Source organism: Lagopus leucura, unplaced genomic scaffold (assembly GCF_019238085.1).
Source record: "Lagopus leucura isolate 7727_CA_CO unplaced genomic scaffold, USGS_WTPT01 Super-Scaffold_100029, whole genome shotgun sequence".
Classification (NCBI taxonomy): Eukaryota; Metazoa; Chordata; class Aves; order Galliformes; family Phasianidae; genus Lagopus; species Lagopus leucura.
Window position 1 is genome coordinate 4450874 of NW_024962280.1, and position 21907 is coordinate 4472780.

General features: G+C 43.5%; 1 protein-coding gene across 1 annotated transcript in view; it reads left to right on the top strand.

Moving 5' to 3' along the window:
- FNDC3B (fibronectin type III domain containing 3B) overlaps positions 1-21907 on the top strand; it is a 147546-nt gene that overhangs the window by 18049 nt on the left and 107590 nt on the right. The window contains exons 2-3 of the mRNA XM_042881193.1: positions 6252-6390; positions 11008-11083. Coding sequence (XP_042737127.1) covers positions 6280-6390; positions 11008-11083 — 187 coding nt within the window. The 5' untranslated portion in view covers positions 6252-6279. The remainder of the gene's footprint in view (positions 1-6251; positions 6391-11007; positions 11084-21907) is intronic.

Consider the following 21907-nt stretch of genomic DNA (forward strand, 5'->3'; position numbering starts at 1 on the left):
TTTTTTTTTTTTGTGTGTGTGTGTGTGTGTGGTTTAATGTGTGGTTTAATTAGTAGTTTAGAGAGGGGAAAAAAAAAAAAGCACCATTGATTTCAGTTGATTCTTCCCTGAGCAGGAATTCTGGAAGAGATGACTGAGGTCTTTGTGATACTGTTCGTTGGGCTTTTCCTGGAGTGTGAAGTTGAAGGGGAGGGTGTTTATCACCAACCTGCCATGCTTATCGTGCTGGGACAGTGATTAATATTTTGCTTATTAAATGTAGGAAGAAAGCAAACAGGTGAGGCACATTCCTTATCTGCCTCACACCTTTTCTTAAGAACTTTGTGTAGGGATTGATGTGTTCCTGGGCATGTGCACAGTGTCAGAACCCCAACCCTGTGGAGCTGAGTGCCTAGGCATACCAATCATAATGCTCTTAAATGCACCTGAAGGCATAGCTGTGTTACATACAGCAAAGGGCAGCAAAGTTGTGAAGGAGCACAGCTCCTGTGGGCAGCAGCTGAGGCAGTGGGGTGGTTTGGTCTGGAGCAAAGGAGGCTCCCAGACCTTATGGCTCCGTACAGCTCCCTGAGAGCAGGCTGTGGCGAGGTGGGGGTCAGCCTCTGCTCCTAGGTGACAGCAATAGGATGGGAGGTGATGGCCTCAAATTGTACCAGGGGAGGTTCAGGATGTGAAGAAGCATTTCTTTTGATAAAGAGCAGTGGTGCAGAGGCACAGCTGCCTACGAATTGTTGGGGTCACCATCCCGGGGCGTTCAGAGCCGTGGGATGTGGCACTGAGGGATGTGGGCAAGGGGGAGATGGATTGGGGTTGGGGATCTTAGAGGTGTTCTCCAACTATAATGATTCTGTGAAATCTCTGAGGGATGGAGACCCAGGTGTAGGTCTGGGTTGGAAGGTATTGTTTCTCCTCAAGCAAATGGTTGGAGTGACTTTGTATTTACTTGAAACAATGTTTAAACATACCCAGTGTATTTTGTGACGTTGTGAGTTTCATTTACAAACGGCTTTTGTTGGAAAAATGAGGCCACATGGAGTTCAGGGAACCCAAAAAGGGTGATGGGCAGATAGTGGGTGTTTTGGCAGATGGAAGTGCTGGAAGTGACTTGTTCAAATTTGTAAACTGTTAGTATTGCAGTTAGGGAAGTCACAGGGAGAGGGGTAACCACCAACTGTTGGTGTGCTTGTGAGTTCCATTTCTGTGCTGTGATTAACGCAGAGGGAGATGAGGAAAGAAATGTGTGAAGCCTTTGAAGAAGAAAAGTGGTGCAAATAACAGATGGGAGTAGCTGTTACCTCTTAGCTTCAAGAAAAGGCACAGAGAAATGTGAATGGTGAGAGATGTTGCATGTATGTCATCTTATTTCTGGTCTACTGTTACGTCAGCAGCACGAGCTGCAGCCATTGTGTTCTTATGTTGTAGAACTGAGTCACAGCAGGAGGTTGGTTTGCTTTAACAGTGCTACTTGCAGAAGTGAGAATGCTGTGGAGTCAATTCAGTTGTGTTCTTGTGGTTCCTGTTCAGATGTTACTCTTGTTGTAGCTACATCTCTGGACATCTTTTGCTTTGTGCTTTGTTCACTTGCCCTCAGTGCTGCTGTCTGGCTGTGAGCGTCTCTGGGGCATGCTGGCCTCCAGCCCCATGCAGCTTTCCTTTGGGAAACTTTCATGAGATTCTCCCCTGGAAGACCAGGGAAAGCCGGTTTGTCTTTGGTAAAAGAGTGCTTTGTGCAACAGCTTGCTTTATTCTGGTATTTCGTCAGAGCTGTTATCAGTTGATTAGTTGTACTCACCTGCTGAAATAAGATGCTCCTGCATTATGCTGTCTGACCTCATCTCATTCCTGATGCTCACCTCTGAGTCGCCTTTGAAATTCTGATGCCAGCCATCTCTGGGTCCTCTGTTCTTGTAATTTTATTATAGGTTGCCTGGCCTTGCCTTGTCTTGCTATTTATTATGACAAATCAGAACAAGCAAATATGTTCCGCAGGGAAAGCAGAATGGCAGAAACAACCCTGCGTGCCCTCTTTGTGCTTCTGGACTGCAGGCCGGCTGGGGGTGTAAGAGCCATCTTTGTGAGAGATGTCTTTAACTTAAAAGGAACTGCCTAGCTCGAAGATGCTTAGTATTTAAGGCCTCTGGGTTATTCCAGTTCATCCCATATTTGAGCAGGGGTTGCTTTTTGTTTGGCTGTTCCTAAATTGAAGGTGTACCTGCTGAGGATGTGGCTGATTGCAAAATGGCTCTTTCTAAAATATCAGAGCTCCAGATCTTGAGAAACATACTGCCAAATAACTGGCTTAAATAATTGCAAACTAGCGTAAATCTCATCATAGCAGAGCTATCTGGATAGTTGCTTTACTAATCTTATCCTAGCACAACTCCATCAACATCCCTTCATCTCGTACAGAACTGAATACTTCTGATAACTCTAGTCTTCAAAGGTGAGATGTATTGTGGACATGAAATTGTGTCATTGTTTAAAATAAAAACAATCCAGATGAGAAAACCTACTGAGGAATTATGGTTTCAAGTGGTTGCTTTTCCTTTCCAGCCCTGGAGATGGGCAGTAGCTGCTCGGTGCCTGGCTGCTGCTCTCAGCCTCACACCTCAGCCAGCTCGGGGGCAGGCCTGCTCGCTCATCTGTTTTCTCTACCATTCTAGATGTAAAGAAAAAAATAATGAAGTCATGTATTTCTCTTAAACTGTTACAAATAAGCCTGTTTGGATGCTTTCAAGTTAATCTGCCGTGCTAGCAATTGAACATGGAAAGAATGCTTTAAGGTTTAAATGGTTCTTCAGACGGATGTGATTTAATGAAGCTAATGAACACCCATCAGACAAGACAAATTCCAGACTGTTTGTGCCTTCACCAACCATCTGTGCACATACCTCCAGGTACTGCTCATGTCTCAAGATGCTTTTCTACATAAACAATTAGGGCTCTTTTCTGAACTGAAGTGGCAAGCCAAGGCAGGAGCCTCTTGAAGGCAGCTGTGTTCACTGCAGTGCTTCCCCTGCTTTTCCATGACAATACACTGGTGCTGTGGCTGTTTTACCGAAGCTTACATTTCTACTTGTGCAGCATGAAGTGCAGAAACAGGAAAACTGGGCAATATGTAAGCACTGTCATCTCTCACACGAGTCCCAGCACTCATAGTGGCCCAAATTGGGAGTGTTGCCCTCTGGGAGCCTTCCCAGTGGGTGAGGTGGTTGCTTTAAATTCTTAGCATCTGAATGTGTCCTTACATAAACAAGTTTGTGGGTGTGGATATTCATCTTTGTGTAGATGAGTGCATATATGCAGGTTTTTTCCTGGTTGCTTCTCCATTTAGGGATGCAGCTCAAAATCCCTTTGGAAGAAGCACCGATTTCAACTGTGTGGTGCTGTGGTTTGACATACCAGGCTTGGGTAGGATTCCTCAGTTCCACAAACAAACTTCTGGCACATAGCAAACGGTTGCCTAAATGCTTCTTTTTATTGAAGGTAACGGCTGCAAACCTGAAAGGGTTTTCTTATTCTGTGTTTCGCTTCATTTCTTCCCTTACGTGGGATTCCTTCTGGAAGGATTTGAGCCTTCCCTTTATGGACTTGTTCTATGCAGGGTGGTGTGGGATTCCCTCCCATGTTGTCTGTGATGCCACACCTGTTTCAGTTGTGGCAAAACCATGTGAGGCAGCTCCTGCTTGCTTGTACCCACGCTGGTTGTGCCAGAGTTGGAATTGTCCATTGCTTGGGCTGGAAAGAGACGAAACTGTTCCTTTTGAAGACATATACTGTGTTTCAGATGGTGTCATCAGTAGTATAGCAGATGCACCTTTGTCACTCTTCTGGGATGTATGTTCCATTCTGATGGGCCTGAATTGCCCCACCAAAGCCCTGCACTAGAAGGAAAATGTCCTTGGCTCATTCCCCCATTAATTGCATGGAAGAGACCTTCTAGGAACAGTTAGCAGTGGTTATCTGTGTGTGGTTCAAACTGTGGCTGGAATTTCAGGCTATTTCTGACGTAATGTGTTGGGTCACACTAATTTTCCATACATGGAAATTGGTTTCAGACGGCTGCGTTTTGTTCTGTGTTTTTTTTTCTATTTTTTTTTTCTGTTGCCATGTGTAACTAATTTATATGTTACTAATTCACATATTGAATTAATTTAAGGGAGTGGACTCATCTTGGTGATCAGTAGAGGGGCAGAGTATTGGAAAATCAGGTTCGTAGCACTAACTTGCAAACATCAGAAGGATTGGAGCTCGGTTTGGGGTCAGAGCCCTGAAGCTGGATGGCTGTCCCAGCTCTCACTGTGGCCAATGTCTGTGTTCCTGAAGGGAGCAGATGGGGAAAGGCCACCTCTGCCCAGCACTGCTGTTTCTCAGCTCGGCCCCAGCCAAACCTGGGGAATGCAGACGTACAGGAAATGTCTTTAAATTTAAATATAGTCAGCTTTCTAGACAAAACCCCAAATTTGAGTTAGTACCTGAAGGGGGGAAAAGAAAAAAAGCTGAGAGTGAGTATTTGGCAGTTCACATTTTAACTGAGGAAGAGTTCTCATATCCTGAAATGTGACCTGGTGCCGTGAGCTCTTGCCTGCTGTTTTCTTCCCGTGATGTTCCTGAATTTATACAGGGGGAAAATGTGTGTTCAGACTTGTCTGTATGAAGGAAATTGGGTTATCTGAGGGAGGAGAAGCTCCAGTTTTTAGGAGGTGGTGTGAACGTGTGGCAAATAAATCTGTTCTCAGGCAAACTTCTGAGAGAATAAGCTAAAAAGCATGTGAAGCAGCTTCCAGGACAGTTGGCTTTGGTGTGAAGTCTGCCAGCCCTGCAGCAGACATCTTAACCCTGTCTGATTCAGCTCTGCCTGCGGTACCTCGGAGTGCGGTGCTGTCAGAAAGAAGCCTGTGGCCAACTGGGTGCTGCAGCCAGCACTGCTGCTGGCGGAGCTGTGCCAGACCTGACAGATGAAGGAAGCTCTCTTTCTTTCTTTTTTTTTGTTTTTTTTTTTCTTTCCCCCTCTAAAGCGAGGCAAGTGCAGACATGGCTGCAGTGACAAACCATTAATAAAGCTAAAGGAATGCAGCTGTGAAACTTTAAATAATGACATATAGCAAATAAACGTCAACATATTGGTTGTGCCTGGAATGGAAACATTACTAGGAAAATATGTAGCTTGAAGCTAGTCTGTGGTTTGTTTTTTTGCTGCTTTTTTTCCCCTTTAGAAAATAGAAATAGCATGACGCGTTAAGTCCTGAGGCTTTCAGGCTGGGGCTGGGTGGATGTGTCATGTATTGGGGGGTGGGTATTGTTTCCCATGGTTTCAAAATAGTTCCTGTGAAGCTTGCATTCTCTGAAAATCATTTATTCGTATATGAATGAATATATGCATACAACTATATAGATGTGTGATGTGTATAGCCAGGGTAGTTAGAGGTACAAGTAATAATGGATCAAATCAGTGTGTTTCCTTCCTTTCTGTGTTTCCCTTTTGCAATGCTTTACTTAGTCCCATGCAGTTAAGGAATGATTCAGAAGCTCACTTTCTTTTGTTCACCACCTAAAAGCAAGCAATGAACCCACACAGCACACTGCTCTGCTGCCGTCTCCTCCAGTCACCCAAATAACCCAGACCTACAACTCTGAGTTCTGAGCTTGAATCTTTCTCAGAATTAAAACCTGAGACTTTGAGGTAATGAAAACTAAAAATACTAAGGAGTAAACTCCAAATACTGCAAAACATAAGGATGGGCAATGTGCCAAGCGAAGTGCAAAGGCAAAACATTCTGTTTGTCCCGAGTTTGGAGTGAATGTGAAATTGCTGGGAGGACTCAGGAGTTCTCTGATGTGAGGGATTAAGGAGACTGCGGGCCCCTAAGATTTGTTCTTGCGTTTCTTGTGCAGAAGTCTGGAGAAATGATGGGATTAGGTCATCCTAGTCATCAGAGAGTTGGGTTATTAACCCAGGGTGGTGGTACTATTAATGTTGAACTCCGACTTGTTTTTACAAGGCAGTGTCCCTGTGGTTCTATTGGTGACATGTGATAACACACTGATTAGCTTCTCCCTTGGGTAGTGGTTAAGTGGAAGTCTGCTCTGTGTTACAGGTGTCAGTCCACACTGTTACAGGATCCTGGATGGGAAATCAAGGTATTTGGCTTTGAGCTGTGGATGTTATGAAAGCAGTTTGCTGCTTTATGGGCAGAATCCACGAAAGCATGAGAGGGTTTTGCAGTGTCTAACTGATGCTTCTCTTGCAGGAAGCCCGTTGAGGAAAATTCTCCATGAATGTACGTCACAATGATGATGACCGACCAAATCCCGCTGGAGCTGCCGCCGCTGCTGAATGGGGAGGTAGCCATGATGCCTCACATTGTGAATGGCGACGGATCACAGCAGGTCAGTGAGCTTTGCAGAAAGTGACTGCTTTAAATAAACTAACCGTGGGCTGTCGAGGGGTTTTGAAGATGTGGAAGAAAGGCCTTGGCTTCCCCACGCACCAAGGAGAGCAGGTTATTTCCTAGCAGGTAGAAATCTGCCCTTATGCTGGAAAGGCTTCCAAAAGCAGCGTGCTGAGTGTATCATTCAGTTCAGTGTGGTTGTTTGCACTATGTGTTCATTGGATTTAAATGATGGATCAGAAATAATGGATGTAAATGCTTTGCAGAAAGTCAGTCTTGTGCTTTATTTTTCTGTTGTCCAGATATTTTACAGGTATCTGAGATGAGATGTTATAAGCTTGAAGTGCTTAGATAACTAGATTGTGAAAAGGGATTTCAAGGGAGAAATGGAGACAAGTGTTCTATGATGTCTACTATTCCTTTCTCACCTAAATGTAATAGCTGCAGTCCTGTATATTACCCCTGTGCTTCACTGTAAACCTTAGAGTCAGAAGAGAATTTTGAGTGGACTTCTGATGTTCGTGGTTGCTTTCATATTTTTTCTGGGATATGTTCTCTAGTGAGCTCAGTCAGAGGTAGGTAGGGTGATGCAAAGACCATAGATGTCTTTAGCCTTGTGTGGGCTCAAGATTCAAGCTGATTGTTGGTAGCTTCCCAGACCTGTCATCCTGGGTTAACCTTCATAGGACATCTGCCCTAATAATTTGGTTTTCTCCTCATCTGAGACGTTTTGGCAAAATATTTTAACCAAAACAAAATAAATGCTTCATCATGAATCAGCATAAACTGTCATTCTGTGACTACTTGTTCCTTTGACTGTTTGTTTGTCCCTCCAAGCTGTATTTCGAGCTACACCAACTACGAAGGAAGAACAACTTCTACTTTTCTTGTAAGATTCCAAGTCTGTTTGCTTCTCTGGGTTCTCAGAACAACACAGACCTTTCATTGCTGTGATGATTCTAGATGTATATTTCTGCACAGTGTACGGTGAATTGAAGGAGAAAAAGAATGCTTGTAATGGCTCTATTTACCGAGTCCATTACTGATGTGCTAAAGTGAAGGAACGATTTTACTGGTATTGGGTAGCATAATTGTTCCTTAAAAATACCCCCTTTCTTCCTTCCTGGAAGCCATTTACTGGGGTGGAGTGTCCAATGGATCCTTCTGCATTACTGAAAGTATAAATGGAGTATTCTAAGGAGTGGTTGAGGTGAGGTTCTCAGTCAAACTGAATTTCCCCATCAGTGATGATTCAGCAGCCTTGCTTGGCAGATGCCTCCATTGCCTGTAAGCTAACTTTTCATCTAATGTTTCAGAGCAAGAAAGAACAACTGCTGACGCACTGTAGTTAGGATCACTGTGATGCACAAATACGACTCAGCAGAACACTTCTGAGTAGTGTCATTTTTCTACGTACACACTTACTGGATCATATTTGTAGATCTTAAATGAGGAAAAACTCCTCACCTTCTCTTTTTGTGTTTTTGTAGCTGGACTACAGGTTTCCTTCAGGATTCTTTTTGCCTGCAATCTGGATGAGCCCTCAGATTTTGATTACACTGCTAGCTGCCATTATTCTTATTATTTTTGTCCTATTCCTGAAGCTCTAGTTGATGTTTTCACCTTTTAGAAGGGTAGTTGTAAAACTGTATGAGATTAGAATATAAGCTTTGCTTCATTTCCACACAGTGTAGTAGAAAATGGACTAATTGGTTGCTTTTAACAAGATTTTAAGAGGTACATAATTACTGAAATAGACATATCTCCATTACTTGTGAGGTGGGAACAGACTTGTTCCATGTAAGAATGACTTCCTTAATAAAGGTTCTTTGCGTTACTCTATAAGTAGGTGTAAGCTTTACGAGGATGTGTTTGCCCAGGGTGTGATTGCAGTCCCTGTTAGAAGCTGGTGGTAGGAAGGCATTGGAGACCAGCTGGTGAGAGGCCAGGCTGTGGGACTGCATGGAGAGCTGTGCTGTGGCTGTGCTCAGAAGGGCTGAGCCTGAGACAGAAGACTTTTCTCAAAAGATCAGCTCCTAAATGTGTAGAAAAGAGCCATCTGAAGCTGGTAAAGCTCTTAGCTGTTACTAGCAGCCAGATGGAGAGCGCTGCAGAAGGGACACGGGTGTAATGTAAGGCAACTGTATGGGAGCATTTGATGTTTTTGTCTTCCTGGGAATAAGTACTGCAGAGCTGTGCAGGGCAGAGCTGAGGATGGCTTTGCCTGGCATTAATCTCCCTTCGCTGCACTACCCAAAATGGCATTGATATCACTCACTTTTTTTTTTTTTCCTTCTTTTAAGTTTCCCACACTTTAATACCATTAACCATCGTGGAAATGAATGCTTTCATGTCCCTTCTAGAGCTGCTGCTTACTCTGTTTCTAATCCACTTGTCACTGCTGTGGGGGTTCTGGGATTTACAACCCATCTTCTGCTCCAGGCGTTTCAGCAGCTTCATGTAGGTGCTGAGCTGTGTGCTGCAAAGTGCTGGGAGTGTGAAGGCAGGAGGCCTGTCTGTACAGAGTAGAACACTCTGGTTTTGGGGCAGGTTCCTTTTCATCTGGTACAATCTCTGCAGCAGCACAGTGAGCTTTTTGATGGCACCTGCTTGAGAAGGTGCTTGTGCCAAGCCCTGGTGCCACTGGCTTTCGCTGTCTGAGCGCTGCACTCAGTGCTTGTGTGTCTCTGCTCTTGCTTTTTAGGGTCATAAACATGGAATAAAGGAGATCAGAGTGTGTCCACCTGAGGAACGAGGCTGGCTGTCCTGCGCCTTACAGGAATGTGGCAGCTGTCACCTGGCTGGGCTTGTGCTGCTGAGCTGACACAGCAAACTTTGGGGCAAAATTTGGGGTCACTTCTTAATTTTGTTCCCAAAAAGTCTGCTGTACTGGGAAGGCATAAGATTTAAGCACCCTGTTACTGTCAAGCTGTATGTGACAGACTGATGTCTTGGAGACCATCTGAATCAGATATACATTTTTTTGCATATATGCTTCAATAGAAATTGTTAACAAATTTAGAAGAGCATTTGGAGTGAGCTCTCCTCTGCTCTGACACCACTTGACCTCTTGATTTCTCAGCATTTTATTGGTTTATTCTTCTGCATGCTTTGAATTTGTGTTGATCCTGTCTGAAGATTGGTTCCGCATGCTGCTGCCTCTCTGTACGAAATGCAGAGAAAAACAAATGCAAGCAGGAGCATTTTGGTGTTCTGTACACTTACAAGTCACTGCTTTCTCGTTAAGATGTAGCATCTTGCCTGACTGTTTCCCCCTGAAGTATTTTGGGCTGGAAGGACCTTATAGCCTGCCCAGCCCCAAGCTGTGCAGTGGGTGGGATGTGCCACCAGCTCAGGCTCCCAGGGCCATACATGGCCTTGGACACCTCCAGGGATGGGGCACCCGTGGATCTCAGGGCAGCATGCCAGGGCACTGTTGAAGCCAAACAAGGTGCCAAGTTCCTATTTTCACATACTAATGCAGTTAACTGTTTTCCACAAAGCTCTGAAAGGTGCTGTTGCTTGAAGATTGGTGGTTCAGAGGTTGGGTAGGGTGGCCCTGTGCCACCTACCTGTGCTGAGCCATTGGTTGTGCTGGGCTGCTGGACTGGCCCAGTCACCATTCTCTGACAAGTTGTTGTTGTTGCAGACAAAATAATGGCTTTCCTGTATATCAGTCCTCTGGTTTCCAGCTCATGCTTTAAAAGTGTCACTGCATTAATGGGTTTCTGTAGGATTACTGTAATTCAAAGGGTCACATAGGCAGTAATTACCCTATGCATTTAGGTTAAAGATTTCAGAAACAGAATGTTAATTCTAGTTCTGTTATCCCAGATTGAACGATTAAATTCTGCATGCAGGTGTCCTAGAACGTGAATGGGATCTAAACTGAGAGATCGCAGATGTAGATCTACATGCATTTTCAAAGTATACCAAGATTAATTCAGATATTCATAACTCTCTAGCGATGCAGAGTTAACAGGACTGTGTTTGAGTAGAATGTTTCATAAGCAGCAAGAGCAGTGATAAATGATGGTTTGCCTTCAGTGAAGTTCTTCATTAAAGAAATGAGTCTGAGTGGCAAATCTTCAAACCATTCACATTCTGACTTTGGACACCTGGAAGTTAATAAAGATGAGTGCAGCTTGTGCAGGACTTTGCATTACACTTGGACAGTGGAGCTGTTGAACTGTATCTGTCTATGGACTTTGCTTAAGTAAAATCTTTTATTCCCGTGGGCCTGAAATGATGGTATGGTTGGATCCTTCATGCTGGAGTCTGCTCTGAAGTGTCATGGTCTGAAGATTTATGTCCCTTACTATCAGCTTTTAGCCATTTAGTTCAACTCACTGTCTTGAGTTTGCAGGTGGAACCTGAAGCCCTAATTTGGATTACACACAGCTGAGTTAAATCTTCATTTCATCTCCTAAAGTTAGGTGAGCAGGCAAGTTGTAAATCTCAGCTGGTTCCTGCTGGTACCCAAGGTGTGGGATAGGGGTGTGTTCCCCTCCTCCACCCCTTAATGTTTTCTGCAGCACTGAGAGCACAACTGCTGGGTTGAAGAAATGTCACGTTCAATCATTATAGTGAAACAAATGTGGTTTTCTTTCCGCAGGTCTTTTTGGTTCAAGTGAATCCAGGTGAAACCTTTACAATAAGGGCTGAGGATGGAACCCTGCAGTGCATTCAAGGTAAGAGGGTACTGGGACGTGCAGGTGAGCGTTTGACTGTTACAGAAAACTTATGCTCAAAACTTAATGCTCTGAGCTCTGTGAAAATGTGGTATGTAATTCTGAATATACAGTGAAATGCTTATGAATGAGAAGTTGCAGGTGTGGCTGCCGTATCTATTGTGGGACTTCAGTATCTCAGAAATAAGTCATGAATTTTCTTTAGTTCAGCATTTTTAATGTGTTTCTCTATAACCAAATGCTAAATACAAATGAGAGTTAATGAGTTGTACTTATAGTTGGTAATGATTAAATGGATACATAGGGGAAAAAAGTTGTTTTTATGTGGGCATCAGGAGTGACATTAAATGAATAGAGGTGCATAGACATGGCAGAGTATTTGGAGAATTCAGGTTGGTTTTGAGCAGAATTTTTAATTGGTTCTTTAATTGATTCCTTATAACCAGAGCTGGCTAATTATGTTGTATTAAATAAAAGTGTGTGAGCAGTCTTTTGGTTGCTCTTCTACTTCTCTCTAAAATTGTGTAAATATGATAAACAGTGCTTCTCTATTTTTTTTTTTAATGAGAGGGACCACACAAAATCTTTTAATGGGTCTGAAGGGAGAAGTGACAAAAGACCTTTCAGGCTGTCTATTAAGTACTATGAAAAGAGGCTTCTACCTCGTAGCAAATACAGCTTTGAAGGGAAGCAGATAATTCCCTAGGTAGAACTCAGCCTGCAGTAAATACAAGAAGGTTTGATCAAAGTTTAAAGAGAATAGACTTTGCTGTACTGCTTTCAATGATAGTTTTTGAGCTTAAGATTTTCCCTTTTTGAGAAGGGGAAGGTAGGAGGTGTTGCTTCTCCCATCCTTCCCAGCTCATGTGCTATTAAGCAGCAATCTCAGTGTCCTAGTCATTCAAAAACCTTTCCTTAAAAAGTAGTTAGAGGGAAAAATCTATCAATCAGTGATAACTTTCTAGCTAGTAAATTAAGCCTGTCTTTTTGACTGCGGTGGTTCTGGTGGTGTCCTTTGTGCATGCTCCGACCCTGCACGGCACATTCCTTACAGTGCCTTACAGTGCCTTGTTGCCAATGGTATGTGGGAACGTTGGTAAGGAATGCCTCTGCATGCCCCTGCAGCAGCACACAGTGACAGTCTGTCTGAGGGCTGACATCCGTTTGTCCAGAGGTTAGCTGAATGCTAAGTCCTGGTAGACTGGGGTCACAGTCCTACGAACGTCATCGTTACGCAGAACCCTGTTTCAGGAGTTTCCCAGATCTAAAATTATCAAAATAAATAGGAGCTGGTGTTACTTTTTCATTTGTTGACTTTCCAAGTATTCATTTTTTACAAGAAAAACGCGGAGCGATGTCATCATAAAAAGCTTTTCAGGATGAGATCATCCAAAGGAATGGGACGTGTGTGTCCATGAGCTGTTTGGATGTACCTAAGGTCTGGGTGTGTTTGTTGCTCAAAATTTTGTCCCTGTGGAAATAAGAGACTAATAGTTGTTTGTGATAGACATTACAGAAGCTCCTCTGAACACCATTCACCATTATTCAGCCTTGATGAGCAATAATAGCAGCAATTTACAATTAATTACTTGTTGAGATTTATAGCCAGTATGCTGTGTGGTAAGAAGTTGATCCATATGGCAATTAACAGAGTAATAAAGCTGTGTGCTGCTATCTGAAGTGAATGCTTTTCTATTGCCTAGTGTATTATTTCTTCCATTAGAAATAAATTATGGTAGTATTTATAGTTGTTTTTTTCACGTTCTAAGTGTTGTTCACACAACATATTTGAATGAATAAAACTTGAAACCCCGTTATCCCACATTCCCTATATTTTTAACATACTTGTGCTGGCAGGGTTTGGTTGGTACTCGTCAGCAATCTGATAAAATTCACTGAGAGTCTGTGGTGTAAGACAGTCTCTTATTTGGTAGAGCTGTTGTATTGACTACAAGCCTATGCACGCTCTCTTGTATACACTGCCTAAGTTCTGAAAGTTCTGATATTGTTTTTGGGCTGAAGTATCAACTTGTGTGTGGCTGAAATATCTCTACTGCTGAACTATGTGTGCTTCAAACTTGGACCTTTATCTGATTGTATCATAAAGTCAGATAAAACAGCCTCCCCCAGTCCTGAAAAATCACACCTCTAAAATGCTTTAAAACTGAAGCATGTACCTGTAATTGACATTCCATGTGCTTAAGTGTTGTTTCCTGTTCTGCTTTCCTTTTGTGTGTGGCCAGAGGTGAGCTGCGATGCCTAATGTACTTCTGTCCTCTGGGCATAGTTTATATCCATCCTAAGAGCATTAAGCAGGGGCAGGAGTTTGGGCAGTTGGGAATGTGAAGAGGGACTCGTTTCTTCAAGAGGAGTTGTTTAAAGAGAAGGATAAATCTGCTCTTTCAGAGAAGTGCTTTTGTGCCCAGGGTGCTGTCAGGTTTCCTTCTCACCACACTGGCCTGACAGTCTCTGTCCAGGAGAAGTCTGTTCCTGCTGTCTTTTTTACTTGGAGCCGAATGCCGTTGTCCTTTTGCAGCTTATCAGGACTCCAGCTCTTACTGACCCAGGGGAACAGAACAATGGGAAAGCTGCTGTGTGGAGCAGTCAATCAACTCCAGGCTGCGTGAGTGAGGAGCAGAGAGCTGACAGAGACATGGCAGAACTCTTGTGAGTGATAAGGTGCTTCCTCCAGAAGCAGTGGCAGTGGGGCAGCGAGGCCCCTTTGTGCTCTCTCAACACACTGAATTCATGGGTGTGTTACAGCACTGCTGAAAATAAAGCATTCTTGAGCACTCTCCTGAAACTTACCTCCAGTTTTTGTTCAATACAGCAACTCTGGATTTGGAATACTGAAGCATGAAGGTGATGTGCAAAGAAACAATAAATACATGCCTGTGAAAGGAGGCTGTGCACCAGTCCTAGCACTGCACAGGCCTTCAGCACAGCCCTGAAAGACAGTGTTAAATGGATTTCTGATTGGTGATGTTTTCAGGAATAAGATGTAAATATGCTGCGGCGTGGAAGGATTGTAGCTATGTTTAAGCATGAATATCCAATTAAGACAGGAATCTAAGTTACCTTTGGGTGGTTTGTGTGGAGGGGTTACGTTTAGAAATGAAAACAGGGTAATAAGCACATGGAGTTTACTAATATCGATGCTCAACTTCCAGTGATAATTTTCAAGTGTTTTGCTGGACTCAAAGAGCTGTAGGGCCCTTCTGTGTTCTTATCTTGTGAAGCCAGGAATACATGAATTAAACTGTATGCTTCTTTTTCTGTTGTTCCAAAAGTGAGTGACATGGGGAGGGAGGCAAGAAGTATGCTAAAAATCCAGCAGTGGTTTCTCAAATGAAAGATTTTCTGGAATTCTTATTCCCTTAATTTGTGTGGGTGGATTTCTTCAAAAAGCTGAGAATCGATGCTAACAGAAAATTGTCTTTTTTTTAAACAAGTTTTAAACTTGGAGAGTTTTTGGTGAAAATGAGAAGGAATGGAGAATGCCAAAGAGGCAAAGGGGTGTAGATCAAAGCATGAGGAATGTGTGTGTAAATGAAAATGAGGTTGTTAGTGCCTGCTATAATCTAAGCAAACAAAAAGAAGTCTTTTATTTCTGCCTTCAGTACGAGATTGGAAATGAGGAAGTGACTCAGTTTCTTGGAGGAAAGGAAAAAGTTGAAAATAGATGGGCCACCATGTAAGCAAAGGATGGGCTGATAACTGGTGTTGCTGGGCGGAGCGGGGGAGGGCAGGATGGGAGCAGGGCTGGGAAAACCCATGGGAGCAGGGGATGGAGGGTCAGAGCCTGGGGGTGGAAGGAGCCAGAGAAGATGGGGGCACACAGGGCAGCTTCAGGCAGCTGGCTTTCTTAATCGGTGTGAGCTTGAAATGAGTTGTGAGAATCCCATCTACCAGTTGCATCAGCTCTGAAAGCAGCTTATCGTGTTTTGGCCATGTAGTGTTTGGTCACCTCGTGTTATTTCCACACCTCTGTGAAATTTGTGTGGAAATCCTCTATGAGAAGAGAGAGGAAGGAGGTGCTAACTTAATCAGAATGGTGGTTTTTTTTTTTCCTTTTAAGGTTGTAGCACCAATCTTCTTTCATCTCATAGGTTTTGTTTTTAGCTCACCAGAATAAAGCATAGGAAACCGTGCGAGAGCCCAAAGTAAACAATAGGATGCTTTGTTTACTGTGAGAATAATCTGGGCACTATCAGCTGTGAAGTGGTGAAGCTAAGAATAATCACTGGGATATTTTGAGGATGCGTGTGGAATCAATCCTGAGTAAGGTGCACCTGCAGTAGATTTGGTGTGTAGAATGCCCAGTCCTGTGAAAATCCCTTTTGATGAAGAATAGCAAATCAGTAGCTGTTGTTTCTTTATAGTTTTCCACATAAGGCACAGGAGGAAAGACGAGGGGTGGGGGGGAAGAACCCTTATAAAAAGTTTTGATTTGGCTTGATCCTTCCCAAGTTGAGTGTAATACGTACCATGATGAGCGAAAGGGAGAGAAGTGCTGCTGGAGCCGGGGGATTTGCAGGCTCTGAGCATCTTGGAGGAGCCCCACAGCGACCCGAGGCACTCCATAGGAGCCTGCTGCAGGCAGCTGGGATGTGACCTGGCACCAGCACCGGCCCTGCTGACGTGGCCTCTGTGAGCAGGAGGCCGCTGAGGGCTGCAGGATCCAACCATGCAGGCACAGACAGGCAGCATGTCCCACTTTGCTGCATGGCAGCACGTGAGCCAGCAGGGCAGCTGGTCGTGTTAGCTGGCTTTTCTTCTTTTTATTTGAGTTCTTAGGAAGCTGTTGCTGGGGAATGTCTTTAAAGCCTGGTGACCTAATTCCACAGATAAACACGAGTGTTAAAATGTGCAGCCTGATGGGCTGTAATTTCAAGCTTGGTTGGTTTTGTAAATATATTGTGAATGTGTCTTCCAATATCTGTGGATTTCTCCCCATAATATAGGAAATCTGTGTGTCTACATTGGTAAAAACAAATCTGGCTCTGCTGAAATGCTGCATTATCTTGTGTAGGTCCTGCTCACATGTAAATAATCCTTCAGCTGTAGGACCAGTACATTCCAATCGATGGTGTCAGTATGTTAAAATCCAAGATCCACATTCTTCACACAGTCTACTCGGGCTACAGACATTGCAAACACATTAGTCAGTGCTTTCAGTCTTTTTAAAGTGCATTAGTGTAGCTACAGCTCTAAGTTAGCAAAGCAATTATATGCAGCCTTTTTAATCTGAAGCAGTTATGTTTGTTGGCCAGAAGAGCCAGAAACGATTCTATCAGCCTTATTAAATTCCTCTGCTACTCTTCACAGACAGATGTTTGCTTTCCTATCCTTTTTATTCTTTGCCCTTTTGATTCTGGTTCATATTTTGTATATGCAATGAAAAATTCTTCCTGGTGAAGCACAATTTGCAGAGTTTGCTAAACATTAGAATTTACACAGTAAAGCCATTGTGAGCTGTTAGAACCAGAAATAGTTATTTGTATACTTTGGTTGGAAGAGTCTTACCCTGTTTTGTAATCTTCTGGAGAGGAAATAAATGAAGAGGAAGTAGGGAGCTGAGCAGCAGGAAGGCTGGTGGGTGTGCAGGTGTGCTGGCTTCACTGAGGTGTGATCTGTCTCAGACAGAAGATCTGGTAAGTCCCTGTGCATTTGGTGTGATGCTCCTCCTAATAGGCTGCAAGGAAAGCGCTGGAAACTGGAGTGCTGCCTGCTCTTGCCAAAACCAGCAGTAGCTGCTGTGGGAACTGATGTTAACCTTGATTCAAAGAGGGTCTGTTATCCAAATACAGGGAGCCATTAACTTTCCCTGTTGGTTCTGCCAGACTTCCTGGTGGTAGAAGGAATCACCTCTGTTCATTCTATCAGGATTTTCCCTGGATTCTTTCTTCTAGGAGCTATCAGTATGTATTGTGTTCTCTAATCACAATAGTCTGAGGCTGGAAAACCCTTCTGCTTTACAAAACAATGCTTCTCCTGGTGCTACTGGTGTTCTTTCTGTATTTTAGCATGTCAAGAACTATTTCTTGCAAGAAACACACTTTATATTCTCCACAAAACAAGTTTGCCAGTTTTATGGCTTTTATTAACTTCATGTGGTCCATTGTGACTATCCACTATGCCAGTTTCAGGCGTTTTTAATGATATTTATTAAGTGGCTAAGGCAGCCACTTCCTTTCCATGCTGTCAGACTGTTAACCCGTGATGAGATGTTAAGCAGCAGACTTCACGTGCAGATTTGCTTTGAGTTACCCATTCGAGGAATGCAGGGGGTTAATGAAAGATGCTTGGTGGCAGTTTCCACATATGTACTTCACCTTGGGAATTCCTTCCTGATCAAGTTCCCCCTCTGAGGGAGGCTGAAGGTGTTGGGTCCATCCCTGTGGCAGCAAGGCAGGTAATCCATAAGTGAACGTGAAAGTAAGGTAGAAGATGACATGGCTTGGGATTGTGGATGAAATGAAGCATGTTGTTACTCAGAAGCTTTTCTGGGCTTTTATCATTGTGCTGATTCTTATTCTTAGTTTGAAAAATCACAGCTCGAGTAGTAATAATTGAATTACTGTGAATTTTTTTTTTTTATGGTGAAGAATGTAAACTGGATTTTCAATTGTATTTATGCCCACCGTAAGAAAACAAATGTGTAGAGGTTGCTGGAAGCTATCCAGGACTGAGCTGTTGATTGTGCTTTTGGATCTCCTCATCACACTGCTGGGTAGGAGAGCTTTCACTCTGCCAATCTAACCAGTCCTATGTTGAGATACAAAGTGTGTTATTGTATCGTTTCTTCTGCACCACTGCTTTCTCATAGTCACCGAATGTCATGGACTCTGTGTAACATCAATTATTTTTTATATAGAAAATATTTTCACTACTTTGAGTGAAAATTTGAAGAATTGATGCCATTAGAAATCACTGAGTCGAGTTCAAGACTGACCTGAAGAGGAAAACAAAGAAAAAAGCCCCACTGGGCCAGGCTATCCAGTGTGAAGCTGTGTAACTTTGGACAGCCTCAAAGGCTGTAGATCACCATCTGGTGGTATCATTCACATGTTTACAAAACAAATCTAGAGTAGGAATTTGTCTTCTAAATTTAATGTGTTTTTGATGCATCTAGAGAGCTTTCAGACAAACAAACATGTGCAAGGGACTATCTGTCCTATAACTGCTGGTGTCATACTTACCCAAATGTCATCTCTGAAGTGATGTACATTTTGAGGAAGGCTAGGCTGTAGTTTTCTGATTAAAATTGAGCCCAAGAGTTTTAGAAACATGCATGTTCTCTGTGGCTTGCTTACCTTTGCTAAGGGTTAGTCTTTTCAGGTGCCAGCTTGGCTGGGTTGCTAGGAGTGACCTCGCTGTAATAGACTGAATGTTGTTTTATCTTGGCAGAAGATACTATCTCATAATAACATTTTTTGAACATTTGTAGCTGAATTGTTGTAAGTGTTGGAGCTGTGCCTGGAGAGGGGACTGAAACACAATGCCAGTCATTCTCAATTGTGTGGGCCAGAAGCTTTGAGTTCGATGAGGAGCCGATGATGAGTGGGGCACTGGTCGGGGGAACAAGTGGGGTCTGAAGTTCAGCTTCCACACCTGAGCATCAAAGCCTTAGAGCTGCTTCTGCATCTTGCTGATTTCTGAACGTTTATGCATACAGAGATAGATTCATCAAATCATAGAATGGCTGGGGTTGGAGAGGATCTTAAATTCCAGCCAGTCCTGGACCCCTGTGGCTGCCCCCCCACCAGCTCAGGCTGCCCAGGCTTCACCCATAGCTCTTGGGCACCTCCAGGGATGGAGCACCTACAGCTCTGGGCAGCAGTGCCAGGGCCTCACTGCCCTCTGAGTAAAGAACTTCCTCTTATCAGCTAACCTAAATCCCCCCCTCTTTTCATTTAAAACCATTCCCTCTTGTCCTCTTGCTATCAGACCGTGTAAAGAGTCTGTCTCCCTCCTGTTTATAAGCTCCTTTTAAATTTTACTCTTAACTTGCTGAAAAGGACAAAATTAGAGGAAGGCATCCAGGAAAAGAGCAAGACATGAAAGGAATTGCCTGTTGTCAGAAGAGTGATATGGGATGTTCCATAACCAAGGAGGAAACATTACATTTTATAAATCTGACCATGGTTTCTATGTAAGTGTTTATGTATTGTGTATCTAAATTACACTATGGTCAGTGCCTTATCATGCAGCTGATGTGCATCTCCCCACATTAGCTTGTCTGTCCCCTGGAGGCTGCTTTCCTGCCTGGGTGACAAGATGGAAGCTGGAAGCAGCAGTGCTTGCAGGAAGCTCTCTAAGGAGTTGTTGGGTTACCCAGCAAGTCAGGAGGGATTTGCCTCATTTGGGGAAGGATTCTGATATTTTGAATGTTTAAGAGTCATCCACAAAACAGAGCAAATGTAATTGGTGGCTAATTGTTTGAAGGAACTGTGAAATACAATTATAAAGAGTTAAGCTGAAACCAATTGTGTTTATGAAATCTACCATAAGAAATACTATATTAATCCTGCCTCAATACCAGGAAGTACAATTAGTATAATTAAGACTATCATATTGTAATTTTCTTGGCAACTGGGTACCTTGGCTGCTGCTTTTCTATTTTAATGCTCTGGAGCAGACGGCTTCCTGTCAGGTGGTGCCTACCACTGCTGCCAGGGCAATTAGAAAATTACTTTGTTTACTCCTGTCCTTGGAAATAGGAGATGCAATAGTTGTTGACTGGAAAAAGTGTTCTGAATTGTGCGTTTTGGCTGTTTTACTGTAGCCCCCGGGGCAATTTTGCAGACTTCTAGACAGTCCTTTGTGAGCTGTGCTTGGCAGCCCTGTTTTTGCAGGGAGCTCAGGTTCTGTGATGCCTTCCCCACGGCTCTTGGTGCTGAACGCTGTCCCTGCACCTCCATGCTGAGGATGAGGAAGGTCTGGCGACTGACTGGTGCTTTGAGAGCCTGCAGGTTGCTGTCTGGCGCTTCTCTGAGCAAGCTCCTCAGGTTATATAGCTTTGCCTTCCTGGGGCTGCCAGACTTGGCATTGACTTTCTCCCTGCTGACATCTGGTGCCTTGCAGCGTGCAGGAACCTCTGTGCTCCACTCTGTGCTACAGCCACATCAGAACACAGCTGCACTTAGGGTAGATGTGCAGAGCAGGCAAACGCTGTAATTGGATTCTTGTTAGCATCACATGCCATATCGTGAGAAGTAGATAAAAATAACTTACATGCAATTATTTATATTTAAGTAAACTTAAGCCTGTTAGGATCCTAAAGTAGTAACGGATATCTCCACAGCAGTAGATAAGAGCTTAAGAAAAGCAGTTCCGGACTGGCATTTGGAAACCAGCTCTGTGTTGGATGCGTGCTGCTGGTGAGATGTGGGTGTGCTATGCAGCATTCCCAGGTCAGGAAGCAGTGAGCATGGAAGGTAGCTGTTAGTGCTGCAGTTTGTGTGTCACTGTTGCGAATGCATTCAATTAAGGGCTAATTAGCATAATGCCTACTTTGGTCTCTTCTTAATGGCTTAATTGCTTCTCTGAGTTAAATAAACACTGTGCTTATTTTACAAATTTTCCCTTGGGAGGTTGTCACAAGGAAGTGTATGTGCATGTATTTATTTCTTAAGCACCAAGAATAATCAGTTATTTAATTCAGCTTCTTCTGAAATTCTCTTTTGGGATATTCACTTTTCTTATGAGCTGCTTGACAAACTCCCATGTCTGAATAGAGTAGGCAGGAGTGGTAATGGAACTGTCAGCTGGAAAGCAAACGTGTGTTAACAGTCCCATTATTGCTGCAAGGTCATCTGGCTGCCTGCGTGGCAATAAGCAGCCACGTACCTTTTTCTGTGCTTTATGTGATGCTGTAGGAGTTTTACTCTGCACATAAGACTTCCTGGAGCCTGCAGAAGATAATAGAAGGAATAGCCCTATGATGTGTTGTACCAGGATTTGCTTCTTGCAGGACCTCCAAGCAACATGCAGCCTTGCTGATGGCTCCAGAGCAAGCCTCTCCTAGCAGTGGCATTACTTAGTACAGGAACTGAATGCTTCCTGGTAGCTTCCCAGCCAAGGAGTCTTGCCTCCCAAATTCCTTTTGGGGCTGTTTCAGTTCCTACATTAAAGGGGTTCTCCCCTTCCTGCATGTGGGGATTTGGCTGCATTTGCTTCAAGTGGTTTTAACTAGCATATTAGTTAATCCCAGCAGTTAAGACTTCATTTAAATATGAGTCAGAACTGTCTGGTTTGTTTCTTGCTAGTAGGGAAGTGCTAACTCTGGTTCCCAGATGTAGCCTGCTGTGTGATGGTGTTTGTACATACCATGTTAAGCAGCTAACCTGGCGCTGTTTGGAAGCTCATTGTAATTATAAACACTTAGGAGAGTTGTCTCCTTAATTGAGGCTGTGAGTGTGTGTGGGTGGATGGTGATGTTTTAGCTGGTGACCAGATCTGGTTACTCTGGGAGATATTAATGTGCTGCTTTCGATGAGCATACAAGTAGCAGCAGAACTCCTATCAAACTCCAAGTTAAAAGCTGTCTTTGGATGCTTGCACTTGTATCGCACATATGGCAAGATACTAAATTGAAAGAAGAGCTTGTGGGGAGGCATGTGGAAGTGATAGACGTAATTGTGGCTATAAATGGGAGTAATGCAACAGTAGTTCCAATTGAACAGAAATATTTGTCATGCAGAACATATGGAAGCATCCTGAGTGTGCTTTAGTGTAAGCCATGTGCTTAAAAAAGTGAACCCTGAGAAAAGCAGAACCTCAGTCCTGCTGTCCTAAGCTGAGTTTTCCTCCTGCCCTCTA